Source organism: Lepisosteus platostomus, chromosome 28 (assembly GCF_059453375.1).
Source record: "Lepisosteus platostomus isolate fLepPlt1 chromosome 28, fLepPlt1.hap1, whole genome shotgun sequence".
In the NCBI taxonomy this organism is placed as follows: Eukaryota; Metazoa; Chordata; class Actinopteri; order Semionotiformes; family Lepisosteidae; genus Lepisosteus; species Lepisosteus platostomus.
This window is the reverse complement of record NC_142638.1, coordinates 1,266,989-1,287,522: the sequence shown is the minus strand read 5'-3', so window position 1 is coordinate 1,287,522 and position 20,534 is coordinate 1,266,989. Positions and strand designations below refer to the sequence as shown.

At 41.3% G+C, this 20,534-nt stretch overlaps 1 protein-coding gene across 2 annotated transcripts in view; it reads right to left on the bottom strand.

The window, feature by feature from the left end:
- The window catches only part of LOC148638531 (tumor necrosis factor receptor superfamily member 16-like), a 51,639-nt gene that overhangs the window by 8,149 nt on the left and 22,956 nt on the right, over positions 1-20,534 (bottom strand). For both annotated transcript variants that reach the window (XM_088622742.1, XM_088622743.1), the window contains exons 3-5: positions 19,042-19,404; positions 3,532-3,772; positions 388-551 (exon numbers count right to left, since the gene is read on the bottom strand). In XM_088622742.1, the coding sequence (XP_088478868.1) occupies positions 388-551; positions 3,532-3,772; positions 19,042-19,404 (768 nt within the window). The remainder of the gene's footprint in view (positions 1-387; positions 552-3,531; positions 3,773-19,041; positions 19,405-20,534) is intronic.

Here is a 20,534-nt window from a genome sequence, read left to right as displayed (position 1 = left end):
GTTCCCTCCTACATGGCAAAAAAAATCAGGGCGGAGCCATAGGTCTGTGGCTAAGGATCTGCACCTGTAGCTGGGAGGTTGCTGGTTCAAATCCCATGGCTGGCAGGAATCCTATTTTGTTGAGCCCCTGAGAATGTCTGATCCTGCACTCTGACCCCAAGCTTCTCTCCCTGTCTGTGCCTCTCATGGAGAGCAAGCTGGGGTATGTGAAAAGACAAATTCCTAATGCAAGAAATTGTATATGGCCAATGAAGTGATCTTATCTTATCTCAAAATAGTGTTGGACTACAATTTCTCATACTGTTCTTTCTGCAGAGGTTTAGTTTTCGTACAGCCACTTTCCCAAATGGCACCTATCCGTGGCCATGCGTGATCGGTGACGCCCACCTTGTGTCTGGGACTGGCTCTGCTGCTGTTGCTGCTGCTCTTGCAGACTCTGGCTGTCCACTGAGATCCCACTGTCGCTGTGCAGCTTCTCTCCCTCGGGGGAGGGCGTCTGGTTGACCGTGCGGTTGTTGTTTCCCTGCTTGTTCTGCTTGCAGCTGTTCCACCTGTACGGGGTGGGGGGGGCAGGGAAGGATGGGGCTTGAGTTCCTCAGCATGTTTTAACACAGCTCACTCTGAGCTGATCCACTATGCAGAAGCACCAAAGGGAACAATGAATGAAGCAGTTCAGCCCAATCAGTGGAACAGTGGTTTCCAGTCCTGGTCCTGGAAGAACACTGCGTCAGCTGCTTTTTCTTAATCACATTAAATACTCATAATAAATGAGTTCTTAATCACAGACTAATTGATTTCAGGTTTTTGTTAGAGGCACATTTGCAATTTTGCTTTCAGCTCTTAAAGGTCAAATGGGTTTCAGAGTGTCAGAGTAAGTTTCAAGAGCACCCTCATCCAGGTGAGTCATTCCCAAACATCTCTTCAACATCAGCCGAACTAGTAAGAGTGGTTTAGTCAGAAATAAAGCCAAGCAAACACAGGCTGCGTACAGTTGTGTGTGTGCTGCAGATGTTGACAACAGTACCCCTGGGGTATTTTTCACACTCTCTACTGACTGACGTTTAATAAAAGTCTAAACAAACATCAGATCATTTAAATCATAAATTAGCACTGGAGGTTTAGAGCTCGGCTAGAATTAAAATAACAGCAGACAGTGTTCCTCCAGGACCTCCAGGGACCCACTGACGTAAAAGAAGTCCTAGTTCAGATCATACTGTGCCTGCCCATTCTTCTGTGCCTGATTCAAGTCTAATCTTAAAGCAGTAATGCCCATATCTGTTTCTTGCCGTCTATCCATATCTTAAACTACTGTATACTCAATTACAAAATGTCTTGAGAACTGAAAGTTAATTCCTATTATTACTGTATGAATGAATATGTATTTCAGAAATGTTTCTTTCTTTACTTTTCTACTGCTTGAAAAACAGGTTTCTGATTGCATTATAGTATACTACAGTATATACTGTATATAGAAAGAGGAAAACTTAACCAGAATCTATCCTGAAACAGTTTGCAATTGAAAATGAAATACTGTACATACTATTTTAAATTACAGCTACAGATGTGAAATACTGTACCTTTTCTGATTTACATTTGCGGTACTGTTATCCCTAATTATTTTTGTATATTACTAGTTTAATTTTATATTGCAATTTCTATTGCTCCATGATGAACTCAGCTGTTAAGCAATACAGTGAAGTTTCCTCAATTACAGTGGATTCAACCAATTCTTTAAAGTGTAAATTACCATTTGGTCCTGTGCACAAACCACACACTTGACAAAAAATATATATTTATATTTATTTATATTATATATGACAAAATCTAGAGCCTTACATGTGGCTTTTTATTGCCTTTCTTTTGCCTGTATTTTAGTTCTTGTGCCTTAAGTGGGCCAGTATCACACCCTGCATCATTGTGCCTGAATATTTTATAATGTGGCTCCTAGTCAGAACTCAGGATTAAGGGCAGACTCCCTCAGTGCCTGGGCAGCTATACAGACAACTTTATTCTTAAAGCTACCATGTTTCATTATTTAACCCTCACAGGTCAATGTGAATGAAGATGCCATCCAAATAATATCAAAATAAATTTCAAAATATCAACAAAATGCCAAATATCAACCAAAAAGGACCCCCAAAGACAGGGTTTTTATCATCCCCGTGCTCTATGTTTGGCTGCACCTGCTGCCTGACTTTAAGAGTCTTGGAAGTGCAATCGCAGCCTGTCATCAGGAACTCAGGGATGTATTTAATACTGATCACCATTAACAGACATCATGACTTTCCATGTACATCTCTTTCCCCTTTGTATGCTTTTAAAGCTTTAATAGAAGGTCATGAAGCCATCTATTTCATAGTTAAAGATCTAGCTATCTGCTAATGAAAAGCTGATGTCATGCAGAGTGTTCAAACCATAAATTGAAACAAGCTAGTTCGATATCACAGTTATGCTGGCAAGGGATTTTGAAGCTGTATTAACAGCACTGATTTGTAGATGGACTTTTTAAAACAGCCTGTTAGTCATTGGAGGGCTGAAGTGTTAGTTTTTCTACATGACAGCTGTAATTAAGGGGAACCTTTCTCCAAACCTTAGAATGTTTGCATAGTGAATCAAATGTATATTCAATAAGTGACAAGATGGAGCAGTGTTTAGCATTGCTGTCTCGCAGTACTGGGGCCCTGGGTTCAGTTCCTGGGTGCCAACAGCATGGAGCTTGTATGTTCTGTCTGTGTTTACATGGGTTTCATTCCACAGCGCAAACATAAACTGGTAGGAAGCTGCTGGGAAAATTGGCCCTGGTGTGAGCGTGTGTGTCAGTGTGTGCCATGCACTAGATTAGCATCCAGTTCGAGATGTACAGTATTTTGTCTTGCACCCATTGCTTGCTGGGATACGCTCTGGCTCCCCATGACCCTGAATTAGATAAAGTGGTCAAAAATGGATGGACAGAGGTATATTTTTTCAAATGATCAAGAAAGTGGATCAGTTTAGTAATTGAGACTTCGAGGTTGGTAAAATCAGAAGCCTAGTGTGTTGGAAGGACTACACAGCAAGCCAGCTGACCAGCCACCTTTCATCCAAAAGGTCAAACCACAATGCTCCCACAATGAACTTCTCTTTGTACTGCAATAAGAAACTGAGGTGGCACCGTGACACTGTCACCTTGAGCACGATAGCAAGCTCAAAACAGAGAATATACTGTACAAACACTGCAGTATGTTCAAGTGGATAGCTGCCTCAGTGTACTGTATGTAGGCTGCAAAGGAACAGGCAAAGGTGTCGTACCTGAAGAGGGCTCCACAGACAAAACATTGTCTTTTCTTTCCCTTTCAGCATGGAATAAACCTTTATCTGTTCCTCCCCTGTAGTATGTGATAGCTTGGAGCTGGTCATCCTATAGAGTCTGATGCATACACTCATGCAGAGAGGTGTTGTAATTAAAAAAACAGCTTGACTTTGTTGGTGTCCATCTTTGTGATAGAGATTGTAGTCCTGCCCTGCCCAGCAATCTCCAGAGGGGGGTCTCACCTCTTGAAGACAATGTAGGCTACCAGCCCCACAACCACGGCTGCCAGGATGGAACAGTAGATGGGGATGAGGTTCTCGTTCAGTCCCTTGCCAATGAACTGCGGCGAGGTGGCAGTGGTGACAATATCCATGGCTGGGGTGGTCTGGTCATCATCGATGGAGGAGGTGATGTCCTCCACAGAGTAGGGGGTTGGTCCCAGGGAGGACGAGGACAAGGTGCTAGAGAAGCGAGGGTTCAATTCTGTGGGAAAGAAACACAGTCACTGCAGCAGACAGAACCACGGTGTCAAAGAACATTACAAAGACCACAGGTACATTCAGTCTAGTTTCGTGAGTTTGGTTACAAAGGAAAAGTTCTTTTGGATATTGAAGGAATTACTTTCAATAACATTAACACGTAGCTTCTTTCAGACTCGTGTATCTGAGTAAAGACATGTCTCCTGTTGTCAGCTCTAAATTAACTACTTCTGCATTTTCCTCATGGTTCCACTGAGACAAGTTTCACTGTCAAGTGTGAAGAAATATACCATTGGAATTTAAAATATGTGAACCACATGCCCTCTTAAAAGCTCTGATAGTGCTGTTATTGCCAAATACATTTCTCTTTCTGTTTTATGGTGTCAGGATCTTCATTCACAACATGTAAAGAGTAAGGGAGGGCACTAAGGCCAGTCCCAGTAGTACAGTATATGTCTCTCTCAAAAACAGTGTGTTTTTATTTACTGCTTCCAGACCAGCATAATGATAGAACACTACTTGTTTCTTTTCCGATTTGTGGGTACTTTTTGAAGTACCCAGGCAGAAACTGAGGTGATGTACTGTAACATTCAAGGATAATTCAGTTTCTGACCATAGTTGCCTGAGAATTTCATGAAGTACCCAAATTTGGCATCTGCCCATAACACACACATCTATATACATTAGTAAGTGCCGTACAAAAGTGCCAACAAAAAATATATTGTTGCTTTTAAGCTTGCAGTCATGACAATTTGAAGTAAAAATTAATATTTCTTACAAATACAACCTACTCTACACATTCAAAGCCAAAAAGATTTGTGACTGTAATTGCTTCTCAATCAAAGGTGATTGAGTCCATGGATCTACAGTAAATACCTATGGACTGCATGCATTTCATTTTTTTTCCTTTAGTTTGCTAACATGTACTGTAACATACTGTATCTTACCATTTGAGGACTTCAGTTTGAGCATTCAGTTTGACTAAAATATTAAGTGTAAAAATTGTGTAAACATTATTTTGTAAATTCATGACATTATTGTATATATAGTTGCCAAAACATCACTATAACCCTGGAGAGTTTTCCTTGTCAGACAGTACATACAGTATATCACTTCTGGGCCCTAAAAAGGGAGAAATAGTGGTTTGTAGATGCTTACTATCGAAGAAGCAGAATTAGAAGTCTAGACAGTTCTGCTTTCTGGTGCTGTGAAATCTGCGTTACTTCACGGTTCCATAAATAAAGACCTTGCAGCTGTTTTGTGACCACTTGTTATGTTTCAGTGCTTACACTGGTATCTTTTTTTAAAGATTAACCAGCAGCCTTCTAGAAACCAGAGCTATTCATCCCCACATGTGAAGGTGGGGTAAGAATTTCAAGGTTGGTCTATGATGACTATGGTTGCAATGTATTGAATAAGCCTGGTGTAAGAAACAACAGAATAATCTGTCTTTCCACGTACATTTTTACTGCCCTTGGAGAGACTACAAAGCAAATCCGTTTTGCAGAGGCTGCCCTAAGGCTACGGACATTTCCCGCTCCACTGATTTCAAAAGATCTCCGACTGCCAAAAATTGCTTAAGAATAAAACATTAAGCATCACTGTCGCTGAGGCTGTCCCTCTGTCTAAAGTGGTGCCTATGGGAACAGGCCTGAAGAAAGGAAATACGCTCATCTGGATCAAGACAAGAGACCAATAGGCTGAGATTCACTGCACTCTCTTTCAGCACCTTGTTCAAGTGTTTTTCAATTTATTTTTAAATATTTTCTATTAAGGCAGAGTCTATTACTCGAGGTGGTTTCCTCTGAATCAGAGCAGGGAACAAACAAAACATTTTAACATTTACTCACATTAACTGATTTCTGTTTTATAATTTGATAACATTATATGACCACTACTGCATTAGTAGTGTGCATACTACTGTTCTCCAGTTTTGCAGTGTTGACTGTGAAAACCAGCTGTAGCATATTATCAGGATGAACTATAATAAAACTGCGAGGCTGGATTGAAGTTCTTGTTCATCAAAAGTTAGACACTGTGGTTCAAAGGTCTTTCCTGTGCGTGAGCTGTGCTGTACCTCTGTCAGTAATGCTTCATGTTTGTTATGTTATATTTCAAATGTGCATATAAATTAAATAGAATTAGTAGCAAACCAAATTATTTAAAGCACAAAGCAGCATGTTCAGTTGATTGTGATAAATGAGGGCTGGGTGGAGGAGGATCTTCAGCCCATGCTTGTTCTCCTGTTCTCACAGCACACATTTAAGCCGTTGTGCTTAGTCTTGCCAACAACCAGCTTGAAATGTCTGCAAACGACCTTTTAATGTATTATTAAACTGTTCCAGTCTCCATCCCAGGATCTCTTGGCTTTAATATTTTCATAAGGTTCTGCCGCTCAGGGGCTTATTAAGATCCCATTTCTGAGCTGTTTGCAAAGCAGAGGCAAAGGCGGGAGCTGGCTGGGCTGCAAGAGACTCAGGGATCGCTCTGCCCTGGGCTGAGTGGAGGAGCTGGCACAGCTGCCGTGGCAGAGACAAGTCGACCGCTGTTCTGTTCCAGCTGTGTTTAAAATGAGCCAGAGACGAGTCAAGGGCCCTTGACATTTCCTATTCAGTCCGAAAACCCCACTTTGGTACAGATGATCTATTCAAACCCTCTGCCTTCCACTCTGCCACCCAAAGTTTATCTTGGCCCTTCCAGTACTCATTTCACTTTTCTTGATGTAACCCTTCACATTTTACGCCCTCAGATGCAAACAATTAGGCCTGCTTAAACTTCTTCTCTTTCTTTTGTGCTCTTTTTTCTTCCTCTCCTGGACTTTTCCAAGCTCAGCGTTCTTCATCTTTCACGAAGAGCTCTACAAGAGCCGCCTGCGCTCCTGCCCCGAGGCCCCATTACAGTGATTCACTGTGGCTGACTGACCCCATCACTTCCTGAAACCCAGCTGACATCACCGCTCTGCACTTGTTCTGACAGCCGCCGCTGATGATTAGAGAGCCAGAACGGCTCTTGTGAAAGGCACTGTTCGGCCGGGAGGCAGAGTCCCGCTCTTTAAGATCTCTGGGGGTGGAACAACCAAACAGATGTACAGGCAGGTATTGCTGTTGAAAATAAAGTTTTATGAGCCCCTTCAGTTCAATTAGAAGCTTTTCGAGCCTGAATTTACTGCTGTGTTCAATTTTCACATACTTTAGAAGTAAGGCTCGATGTGCCACTGCTTAAGGCCAGCCTGTTTAAAGCAGCACTTGGCTTGGTTCATGACGCAGATGGAGAACTAATTGGTGGAGCTTTTATTGTTTATCTGAACCTCAAAGCTTAACTGGAGGCCTGAAGGGCATAACCTTGAACTTCTTTTCCCTACAGCCTTCTTTTACACACAACGCAGGGCACAGAATCTCGGTGTTGTTGACCAAACCTTTCTGCTACCTTAGTTTCCTCTCCTCTTGCAGAAAGCAATCCTCACGCACTGATGCTACTGATGTGTGCATGCGTTAGCATTGTCTCGCATCTGCACAGTGGCTTTTAACTCACCGAGGGGCCACATTCCTTTAGAAACAGTTGCTTTTGAACTTGAATCATAAATGGGGCCTGATGCTAGTAAAATGGACAATAATGGGGAATGAAACGAAATGGGCTTTGGCTCCCCTCCACTTTGCATCTAAAATGCAAAGCACCTGTACTCTTTCGCCTTTCAGTGAAAAAACAGCTCTCTGCATAAACAGCACAGCCAAGACTGCCTTTATACTCCTTTTCATTGATTGTCAGGCGTATGAGTTTGTTTTTGTTGCCATGCTTTAGTTGAGTATTGTTGCAAATTGGCCTTCACTCTTGCTTTTTAACTGAGCTCCCGCGGTGAGCAATTGACTTTCACTGCTATGCTTTGATCCTTGGCCTGACTGCTGTCTCCCGCCTGGTTAACCACAGTTCCAGTCTCTAGCCCCCCGGAAACTAAAATCATCCACAACCGTCGTTTCCTCTACAATGTACAGTGTGGTGTGCTGGGACCAGGGGTCAATGACTTCTCCTACTTTCAAAGAAACTCCCAAATAACCACACTAAGGCAGGAAGGCTGGGCAAACACAGTCACTCTTTGTTGAAGCTCTCTTTCTTTATCTTGATATCTATCTCGGTTTCTCTTTTGTTACCTCCCCTCTACAGCGTTCCATCTCTCTTTCAGCTGTTATCTCTCCTCTACCACGCTTTCACATGCTCTCTCCCCCTCTCTCAAGACCAAGCGGCTTTTGAAGTAAGGCCTGGTGGCAGTTTCCTCCAGAGATATAGTGAATGGAAGAAAACTCAAACATTGCCTGATTTGCGGGCAGCAATTACATATTAGTAAGAGCCCATTCACAATGAGCTGCTGTTCACTTCCTTTGGAGAAAGAATTGGGGGGATGAATAATGAATGAATAATATACATTCAATGTACCAGCTTGTTTGCTGGTGAAAGGAACTGACATTATATTTATAATGATCTAAATAATCTCAGCTTCATGTAAGAAAATCTGTAAATTGTTTCTCCTATACTGTAGATTTGTTAATTAGTCATTTTTTAGTTAATTTCAGGGAACCAATGTGCCAGTCTGCACCGTGCAAGTGTGATTTCATTTCTAATCTCAACTTAGCCCAGTGTTTCATCAGAAAGTCAATCAGCCTGTTGCGTTGTAAGAACTGGAAAGAAAACAGCCCTTTATGATTGATCATCTAACCAGAGAAAATCAAAGAAAGTCTTTAGAGTTGGCTGAGCTTCTTGTTAAAAAAAGAGAAAACGATCACGCTTAGCCCAGTGATGTTTTATGATGTTATGCCCCTCGCGTCTCAAATGAGAATTATAAAATGATGTCTTTATGTAAAGATGACCTGTTTAGCAGTTTTCCTGTGTACAAAAATAAAACTGGCACAGAATGTTGGTGTGATCAATGTTTTTTCATCAGAGTCTACTAATTGATCCATAATGATCTGTGTGCACTTACTGAATGCAGTGGCTTGCAGGGGTTGGTATGGTATGTGCTGCCAGTGTCCACTGACAGGACGCACAGAGGGCATAAAAGGAGCTCTTCCATTGTGCATTGGGCAAGGCAGAGTGAACCCAGGAGACAGGGGGGAACTGCCCAGGCTACTCTATTTTCATTTAGGACAAAAATATCAAATATGCAAAACAAAGCCTCACTTTCTCTGCAGACAAACTGTAGGCAAAGTGCCCATCTAATTAATTTGCTATACAGTAGGCTGTCCGCTGGGGAGACGAAGTGCCGTAGAATAGTGAGGGGTCTGGAGTGGTTGTTATTGATTGTGTGTTTTATTGAGGCAACAAACAAGCAGGAATTATCCCAGTGATGTCAAGATATTTATAAAATTAAAGTTGTCAAATATTAAGTATTAAATAGACCTGAAATCAGCTCTTAAATCATTGATAATTTAAAAGCACGATATGGACTTGCACAGATAATCAGAACAAAAATCACATGTAAATTGTAGGATCTTGAGAATACTTACTTCCTTTGGAGTAGATTTCATTTAGTTTTTTTTTTATTCTTTGACTGATAAGACACCTCTTTAAATCCTGGGGTTTTGACTCACTGAGATCATAGCAGCTGAAAAAAATTAGACTCCCCCTTATGAAAAGATATGTCATCCAAGAAGAGGTAACACCACAAATTAACATATCTACAAATTAACACCTCCTCTCCCTGGAATCCTGAGTTCACATCTACAGTATTTCAGATCACACTGAAATAAGTTAAACATACTACAATCTAAGATCCATCATCAGTTAATGGGTAATTCGTAGCTTGTGTACTAGACTGCAGAACAGAAAAGGTCACTCGCTACCTCTCACTTGTACAACTATCACTCACTCAGGAGGGTGATACAGGGGTTATAACATTCCTTTTAAATATTCAAAACTCTGAAAGACTAACTCGGCAGTCCGAATGTTACCTCAACAATGAAACAATAGTGCATTGATATTTGTACATATCTTCAGACAAAAATGTCTGGAACAAAAAATTGTGTTTTTCAAAGTGATTGTCATGATCCTTTAAGAAGTGGCTGGACAACGTTCTTTCAGCAATCAACTGGGATGAGCGGCCGTCTCCTGTTTTTGGCTTATTTGACCCAAGTACTATGTTTATTAGGCCTCAGCTAGCCCTTGTCATTGCCTTTCAATGATTCTTGATTTAAGGCATAATCATTTTGCTTCACTAAACTGACAAACACTAGAGCACTATAGCAGTAAAAGTATTTCCAGGTCAAATGCAGTGTGCTGATTACCAGAAAGACACCCCAGTAAGGGCATGAATGAGGCTCATAACTGAGCTGACAGCTGAGGAAACCCAGAACACCTAGCAAGAACAAGGTGAGGTCTAATTTCATTGCAGACACATGGATCCACTGTTTTCGCTAGTGTCAGTGAAAGAGATCAATGGGCCATTAGGACTGTATGAGACTGTGCAGCAAAGTGTCTGTGTGCCTGTTGGATCATCACTATTCTTCCACATCACAGAGAAACACAAGGGAAGCTCAACAAAGACATTTGACTTCTTAAGTGTACAGAGGAGGATTTTGCTTCATGTTTATATATAAACAAATGATCTTTTTTATACTTTCCTGATTCATTCATGTGTCACTGAGATCATGCAGATCTTTTGCTTTTTCACAATGCTCATTATTAAGAAGATGAAGAGGGCATCCCTGTCTGGCCTTGCTCCTGTTCTGCAATTGCATGTTTCTGCCACAGCAGCCTATAATCCCAAAGTCTGAAGTCGGCAGTCCTCACACAGCACTGACAGATTAATCCAGCCTGAAGAATGTATTGAGGCAGAAAAGTGTGCTGAGAACAGAAGTCACAACCCTTGCGTAGTCCAGTTGTCTCATGCCGATGCCAGTCTGATCTTAATGCGATCACACAAAAAATAAAATACTGTTGTAATCAGCGTTAATTTTGTGTAAGAATGAAAATAAAAGCTTTATAGCTGCACATGGGTGATTAACCTACTCTAGGTAAGCAACACTAGAGCAACTTCCGAGTCTTGTCTCTAAACATCTTCCCATTCATTTCTTTGGATCTCTTAACCTTTATTTTCGAAACCTTCAAAACTGGGCCCCCAGTATTGTTTGAAATGAGCACAAAAAGAAAACTATTGAGGGAACTATGAATCAAGTAATGATATGTAATTTCAGGCTGGCAGGGACAATCAGCACAGACCTCTGATTGATCAGTAGGATCAGCTAAGATAAAAACCCCACACCATAAGCAAGTCATGTGTTGTCTAGCAGCACACGCATTGCGCTAGGAGAGGCGGGGAGGGCAGGGGCAGTGGGGGGGGGGGGTATTTAGGGGTTGACAGAGGGGGCTCAGCAATGGAAGTGCGCCCTGCAGCAGAATATGATCTGTTTTGTGGAGGTCAATAGGAGAAACCCGATCAGGCGGATAAGAACCATGGCATTTATTGATCAGAGCGCAGGTCTGAGCTGCGCATCTTCCTCTTTCTTCTGTACTGGCTTATAGTGCTGAAGCATCCCTCCATGCTAACTGTAAATACATTAGAAAGGCTTCCTTGTTCCTAGAGTGTCGAGTATTTTTTCCAATTTGCGAGTGACGCTTTGATGCCCTTTTTTTCACAAGTGGTAACACTAGTGGGCTAACACCCATAAAATCCAACTATATGGATAAACATTAAAGGATAATATACAGTATTGTATAGTGTCACCCTTATTAAATTAAGTTTTATTTTGCCATGGATATTTTGGTACATTGCTTTTACATAGTTTCTCACAGTTTGTACAATGCTTACCAACGTATTTAATTTACCATAATGAATTCATGAATTACACGCTTTTGCCATGTTAGCCTAAAACTCTAAGGTTATGAACTCTCTTCCTGCACCTGAGACATGGATACCTTCAGAAAATTGCATTGCAAGAGACATGCAATGTTGATTCCTATTAATAGTTTTATACAGTAACTCTCGGATAATGTAGACATCCCTGTAGGTTTCTACATTGATGTAGATAAAACAAGAATAAAAACAAGAAGGATATTGTAAACCTATTAGGATACTTATAAAGTCTTAATGCATATTTCTAGGCTGGTACTAATGCTGACTTCATAGATGGCTGTTGGCTGACTGCCTGACGTTGATGCTCCTGGCTACAGTTACTGTGCAGATCTGACTTGGAGCACTGCTGGAGCTCACGGATATGTATCTCCTGTACAGTATGTCTTTGATGATCTGACACAGATTAAAAACCATATATAGTATCTAAATGTATTCCTGCTACAAGAAATGGCTCATTGGAAATGAGGCACTTTAAGAGAAGACAAGCTGTTGGCCCAGTCTTTTAATGAAGTGAATCAGTCCTAAAGCACAAGGCGGTCAGTGGCTTTGAAAAAATCAAGCTTCATGGCTTCATCACAATTGCCTTGGCTGCCTTTCATGTCAATACTTCCCGATTCCATTTGCACTCGGCTAAATGTGGCTGGTTATCAGAGCTGTTGTTTCCTGCTCTGCAGGCATGAACTTGACCAGTACCTGGATGGGAGACCTCCTGGGAAAGATAAGGCTGCTGCTGGAAGAGGTGTCAGTGGTACCTGTAGGGAGCCCTGACCCTGTGGCATGTGTGGGTCCTATAGTCACTATACTGTAACAAAAAGGTGCCATCCTTCAGATGAGATGTAAATCCAAGGTTCTGACTCTCAGGTCATTAAAAATCCCAGAGCATTTCTCAAAAAGAGTAGGGGTGTTACCCCGATGTCCTGGCCAAATTTCCCCATGGCCTTCACCAATCATGGCCTCCTAATAATCCCCATCTATGAAATGGCTTCATCAGTCTGTTCTCCTCTGTTCACCTCCTGGTGAGAATACTGGTGCACTCTGGGAGCTGTTACATTACCCTGATGGGTGTGGAGGGGAGTCCACATTGCCTGTACAGTGGGGTGTCCAGAGAAGTACGGAAGTGTAAGGAATTATTATTATTATTACTGAGATAATAATATCTTTTGGTTTTCCAATCAAAGTAAGGGCTGTTTCAGCTAGGGCATGTTTTTGGTGTCACCTGGTGGGATTTTATAAAGTGTGAGTTTTTTTTTTTGTAGTATCTCATAGTCATTCTTTTCTGAACTTAGTCCCAGGAAATATTCTGAAAGGAAGTGTGTTCTGTTCTGGATGGTTCAGATGACAAGGGATTGTTGCCTCACAGTGCTGGGGCCCTGGGTTCAATTCCTGACCTGGGGTGCTATCTACATCAACTTTGTATGCTCTCCCTGTATTTGCGTAGGTTTCCTCCAGGTGCTCCAGTTTCCTCCCACAGTCCAAAAATATCCTGGTAGGTTAACTAGTTTCTGGCATGTACTGTATCTGTGCCCTGCCTTGTGCTCGCTGCTTGCTGGGATAGGCTCCCCTACAACCCTGAACTGGAAGCAGCCAGAATGGACAGACAGTCTACTACCGTCTTACGAGGCAACCAAGAGCACATTGTATATAATGTAAGACTAAAATCACACAGCTACCTGTGAATATAGCAGCATTGACTTGATGCAAATGGTTAATGTAGAAGCCACGAGTAAAGAAGCTCTCCAGTGGTGCAGAGAAATGCATGCTCAGTGCTGGAACATCAAGTTCACTGTTTTATATTTGTTGAGGGTTTTCAAAGCACTGCTAATGAACCCTGGCCTTTTCATTCTATCAACTGCACCCTGTCCATACCCTGGGCATCAGGCAACAGGCCAGTGAGTAATGGTGACCCTCTTCCACTGGAAATCTGGGGAATTTTACAACCGGAAAATTGGTTTGAATGGATGAAGTGTCGACTAAGCACAAGTATTACCGTCCCTGTGCCCTGCATGGTCCAATACAGTAAGGGAGCAATGCTGGAGGAATTCTGTGCAGCTGCTTGCTGAATTCCAGACGATTATAGTCTCTGATGTGCTAACCCATGGCACAGAGGACACCATTCATTGACAGCTGAGGAATATGTGAGCAGCACCAATTAAAAATGGCAACCATCACTTCAAACATTCGCTTGCATGCTGCACTGCAAGGGACTACAAAACAGACATTGTACTGCGAAAATGCAGCATTCAGAGGAGAACAGCTAATCATGTCAGCAAGCTGAAGGTCATGACTGACACGGATATGTTAATACAAATTAGGTGAACAGAAATATGCAGTGTGTATATATAATACATTAGTGTATAAGTTTATGAAACACCCGTTTTTTTCTGTAGTTTTGATTCCTTATAAACATGAAATCAAACTCCTAATTCAAAATCCTGGAAAAGCAGATATCCGTAAGCACTGTGGCGTTTATTGAAGGGATCATGAAAAAGGAAGCACTGTTTTAGACCACGGTGCAATTACATTAGAAAACGCTTAACAGCCAGAATCTCATATTCTTAGAAGATACTGGTCCCATATGCATTTCTGAACAGGCTTGACATAAAATTTTAGTTTTCAATTAGTCTAATATTAACTTTTGCTTTGGGATTTTATATATGTTTTTGTGCACCCAATAAGGGAGCTGAGCAAAGTTTTGAACTTGGCCTGACTGGGTTCACAGCAGTAGGGTCTGAGGGGCAGAGCACTGTGGGGGAGTGTGTATTGGACTCTTTGCTCCCACTTCTGCTCTCCCCACGAGGCTCCTGTCAACACTGTTAAAGTCTGGCCTGGAGCTGAACCTCAGACTCAATGCCTTGTACCCATGGCTCAGGCAAACCAATCCTTCTGAAGTTGAAGCGCTAATAAGAGTCTGAAGACCTTTGGGCAGTTCTTCACACTTAGTTCAGCACATGGAGTCAAAGGACACATTTGGGAACTGTGAAACAGGCTGGAGGCAACGGACAGATGCTTTGATGGATGTGTGGAATGTGTTAATAATTTATACTCCAGCTCACTTGTCATCACTGTTAACTTTTCTGAAATCCTGCATGATGCTAAGGAAATACTGTACAGTCAGTTGGGTTAAGAAAAGTAGGAACTTTGGGAATTGTCAAGGCACATAACAAATGACTCCTCTATGATTTATAGCCAGAATGTGGTGGCTTGACAATTCTGATACGCTAACAAGAGACACCCAAACACTGACATAGTCTCTGCTTCCTTTCTGTTCACAGCTTGACTTTTCTTTTATTTGGCATTGGAAAGAACAACAGTCCAAAATTAGACTTAAAGTCTTTTGTTGTAAATTGCATTTTTGTTGTAATCTTCCATAGGCAATTGATTCCTCTCATCATAAAGGCTCTCTCATTCAAGTGTCTGGCCTCCAAGGTACATAAACTCAGCTGAGAAGGCATGGTCAATTAGTTCAATCATGATTTGACATGGTAAAGCATTTAAATAACATATTTAGACACCTGCATGAAAAATAGTATAGTGTGCTCTTCTTAACATAAATAATAAAAAGTCGTTAAGGACTTGCATGTTGAGGTAATGAGTGGTATATGTTTCTGATCAGTGTTCAGTCTTTCCCTTTGAGTACACCTTTTTCTGAATGCATGTTTGTGTTTTTCTGTGTGCACGTTTGTGTACATGTTTGTGCTCATTTAGCCTTGCTGTCTACCCTACACCTTTCTTCCATCTGTTCCACCTTTCTTCCATCTGTGGGAGCGGCTGCTTTCAGTTAATATTCTTGAGCACCTGAAATACCTCAAGCCTGAGAAACACCAGGCGCAGCTGGAAGCACAGCTAACCTCACAACATCCTGTAATGAAAAGATTCAGATACTCAATACCACATCTGCTTCTGTCTAAAAGGTGATTCCATGTTCTGGTCTCCTTTGCTTTTTTACAAGCTGGTGTTTGGATCTCCTGTGAAAACATGGCCCCTGTGTGTTTTGTGATGAACATGATGAAGTATGTTTAGAACTGAGAATGCATGAACAACCAGTCTCGTTCAGGGTTTATTCATGTGTTCTGAAAATATGTGCTGCAGCTCTGATTGTTTAGATGCTTTGAGGAAAACAACTTCTCATGTGATTGCAAGGTGGAACTCTATGAGTATCTCAATATCTTGTTCAGTGAGTCAGAGGTAGAACAGGCATTTAATAGAAATGATAGGTTTTGCTACCCTAAAGTATTCTATGACCATGATTGATATTCTGGACTGTTGACAACAAAACCAGCAAGCTGATGGTCATGCAGAAATGGGAGACCACTCACATTCTGACCAATACACTCTCCTGAAACAAACTCTTTCGCTAAGACTACCCTGAGAATTAATTAATTCAATTAAGTAATTTTTAGGGGGCATCAAAGGACAATATCCTAAATAAAGCAACTCAGAAAAAAAAATATTTGTATTTGCTCTTTTAAAGAGACAGATCGTGCATATTGGTGGTTCTTCTAAGTGCACTGTGAAATATTGACAATAGTCACATAGCTTGAGCCTGCCAACATATAGAATTATTCTTGTTACTCCTCAAGCTTCAGCTCTGAATCTCATGAGCAAAACCATCCAGAATTGGTTAGAGTTGATCTTAACTCCAGCACCTTTGACCCCATCCCCCTCGACATGACAATACAGTGTATTGTCAGATGACAGTCAGCTGACCTTTTCATACAGTATGTAGTGCTTAAGCATGTTAAGACTGAGAACTGCCAAGGCAAATCATCAGATGTTTTCATCCCAGAGAATCCCAGAGGACTTCCATCACTGGAGTTTAGCCCCTATCAGGGTGATGCACTGCAGCTATTCTGCTCTCCTAGATCATATATACAGCAGATCAGGTGGAGAAATTCCTTCACCAATTGAGTTAAGAGGAAACTTTAACACTGTACAAACCAATAGTAGAATTTAGCCAGGACAAATCCCTCTTACAAACAGTGCCATGAAGATCTTTGACAACTAAATCAGGACCTACAGTAGGTTTAAAGTTTCATCTGAAGGGTCTTTATCATAGCAACTGTTATTTGCTTTTTTAATTTTTCAATTCTTGTGAACACATGCTGTTTTTTTATCATATACTGTAAGTAATCAGATTTTTCAGATTGCGGGATGGTCTTGCACAGTTCTGAGGTAATGAACTCAGAACATGGTGGCCCATGAGCTCTTGTGTTTGCTCTCTCCCTGCTGAAACATCATCTCTCACAGAGTGATTTTCGAAGTTCACATGCTAAGGTATTAAATGTATGTCATTTTATGGTACTATGGAAATTATCCAAGATGGAATAAAAGTTGTTTAAATAAAATTTCAATGCGTTTTTCTAAATTTACCTAGATTTTTATATTTATAATGAAATCTGAAAAATAGATTTTGTTATTGATGCCCAAAATCTATGCCTATGGAATTGGTAACATATACAGTACAGTATATACATAAATTTTTAGTTCATTTGTGATATGGGTTTTTTCTATTTATTATGCAGTAATTGTCTTTATACATATATCTATGTAAATGGATACTGCTTGTCAGATCAACGTGACATTCTTGTTCTGTAAAACTCACTTGTCTTTCGCCATGCAATGTCATTAAGCTGAATACTCTGATTCATCAATGCACAGAATATTTTTCTTGTGTTATTCATTCAGTCGACATAGACCAGGCACTTGTTCTTTAGTGAGACAAAACTCTCCCCCCAGGCATAATAATGATCAATGACAGGCCGTTTCCTGACACACATGTGACCTTTGTCACCTCTGATCAGATTGTCTGCTTGCTTTATACTAGCTACTATCTCTCTCTGTCTCTGAAGGCTCTGAGGCCATTGTTGGGCCTATTGAAGAAATTACATTTATGGCCTGTGTAATGACAGCACCACCCACACACTAACAATCGCATCTGGGCTACTGTGAAATTGCAGTAGAATTTAAACGAATCCCAGTTTTTCAACTGCTAGGATTCCCTTGGCAGGCATGGAAATGGAGGTCACTCTCCTCTTGGGAGGCATTCTTGAGTTGTAAGCGTGCTTCCAATGCCAAGCCTTTCCATCAGGAGCACAAACTCTGTTGCACTTGTTGCTCTGCCAAGTGGCTATTTCAGTACAAGACAGTCCGCAAAGATCTTTCGACCCCACACAGTCATCTGGAGCTTCCTCTGAAATCGAATCAGGTGGCCCATATTTTTAAGTTTTAAAATTCTGATTTGCACTTTTCATTACCCTCTCAAAACTTTACAAACAAATCTCTCGCTACCTATCAATATTTTATACAACATTAATTTATATTAATGCTGCACAGTACAAGTGAAAATTCTCCTGAGACTAAATATGCTGGAATGTTATCTTTTGTTATGACCCTAAAGATTCTGATTTCCCTGGGGATCATTAACTCTCCAGATGAGAACAGCAGTGCAGGCCATGAGCTCCCTAAGCCTCCTCTATGGTCAGATGGGCTGAATGGCTGGCTCTGGTTTGTAACTCTGTTCTCTGGATGATGATGATGAAGCTCTCTGAACTTCTCCTGCCTACAGCCGAGCTTGGAAATATGTCTCCAAGTATTTCCAACCTTTTAGAATTAAGTCAATGTCATATACAGTAGCTATGAACAGACAGCATTACAGATGCGTAATATATTTGTTTTTTCAACAGGAGTTTCATGTTAATAACACTAAAACTCTAAACACTACAGGTCTCTGCTGGAAATACCAGTAAATAACGTGAATCTGCACAGGAATTTCCCATGTTTTCACTTATCATTGTGCTTTCATACTGTTATTCCAAGGCTTTATTATATCTCTTCCTGATTTACTACGATTTAACTACAATTCACTAGATTGCATTACCATAATTTTACCATGGTGTGTGAAAAATGAACATATATATTGTACATAGTTTGGAGGTGGATGTGGACATTTCCTGTAAACCAAACATTAATTGAAGCAAGATTGTATTCAATTTGTCTCTCCGATGTTTTCCAGCCACATCTCAAACATGTTAATCTTTTCCAGCCACATCCTAATTGCATGCCATGTCATCAGACATATCCATCCCCTTTCACAGCATTGCCTTAGCAGGAAATGGGAAGATCTGACACAGAAATAAAACCTCTGCACCGCAGCACAAAGCACAAAACAGAGCAGACACCAACACAGTTGTGCCCGGCAGCAGAGCCTCACGCCCGCTCTGATGTGAACAGGCAATCCCGCAGGAGGCTGACTGCATGACTCCCTCACCACATTCTCACCACTGCAGGGAAACTGAAAAGGTCTGCTGTCTGTACAGGTGAATGTTGCAGAGCAACAAGCTAGCAGATGAGGATGTGTTTGTGTCCGTTCTAGCTTGTGCTGGCATGCACTTAGCAGGACTCTGGGTAGCTGGGAAGCTAGAGCGGGGTCTTACCACGACAGACGGTGTCCGAGGTGGACGTGCAGGCCTCCTGCTCGATCTCTTCGTCCTCCTCGCAGATAGTGCAGGGCATGCAGGGGTCGAGGCTGCTCTCCTGGTCGGAGAAGGTGTCCTCCGGGCACTCTTCGCACAAGGTGTCCGACTGGTAAGAGCACTTCTCTAGCACGCCCTGGCCCTGCGGGCAGACAGTGCAGCGCTGGCACTGCCCCGTCAGCTCGTTTCGGTAGTAGTCGTAGCCACACACGCACACGGCGTCGTTGGTGTCAGTGCAGGGCGCTTGCATGCGAAGCAGGCCTGTGCACTGCGTGCAGGGCAGGCAGGCCTCCGTCAGGCTGTACGTCTCCGAATACGTCTCGCCTGGGGGCAGACATGAAAAGAAAAGCCATTAGCACTTTATATTGGGCATGAGCAGGTAATTAGCAAAGAGCCTTTGTCTGCCAGGAAAAAAGTCGATGTATTTGCCAAGCGCAAAGATTTAGTAATTTTTAATGGTTTCCAGCCTTTCCCTGGCCACCTGACTTGATTTCTGTATGAGAAAACATTAGTTATTTGTGCCAAAAGAGAGCTTTAACCATGGTACTACAGTACAAGGCTTTAATAGATACTTTCTACCTTTTAACTAATAAATGAGTAATATATGGAAAATTGCTTAAGCAGCGAACTGAATTAGAAGTTATGCATTTGTATAAAACTATATGAAAGGATCTGCATATTTATTGTACATTTTAGAAATTCTACTAGCTGCAGCATATATCAGACTTAATCTGCAGTCTGTTAGCAAATCTTGTTTATTTTACTCATTTATATTTTTAATAGTCTGTTATTTTAATTGCTTGCTCTTTGGGGAATGGAAATATAACCTGTACTGTACAGCAATGCAATTAGTAATTTGAATGAGATGCTGAGTCTTGCATTTAAGACAAGCATGTTATCTTATCTTATTTTTCAGAGATTGAGAAATGGATTTGAATTCATATTTGGTCTCATTTTTGATCAGCATTGTTTTCCCAAGAACCTGCAAGGTGAAAAAATATGAAATGTATCAAACAGCTATGCAAAACGAGACTTACAAATGTATTTCCTGCTTGTTTTCTGAGAACCAGATGAATGATGTTTTTTCCTTTACTGAACAAAGGGCATAGAAGATTTTTGGGAGGCCAGGCTGTGAATAATACATGCTACGGTTTCTCTGGGATGGAGATCCAAGCTGTACAAATCCAGCCATCAATATTGCATGTTCTTATGGAATTATGTTCGGATATAATAGGAAACAATAAATTATGCAGCAGGCACATTTCAGCAAGCAGCTTGGGGAGGAATGTTTCAGATAGCAGAGCTGGCAGGAATATGATTCCAGAATATCAACCCTCGTTGAAGCTGTACCTGTGTTATTTTCAGTGAGCAGTGACTGAGAGATGGACCGGAAGTTTTGTGCTTGGGGAAGTCCGAGTCATCGTGTTGCAGATAAATAGTATAACATTGCTATT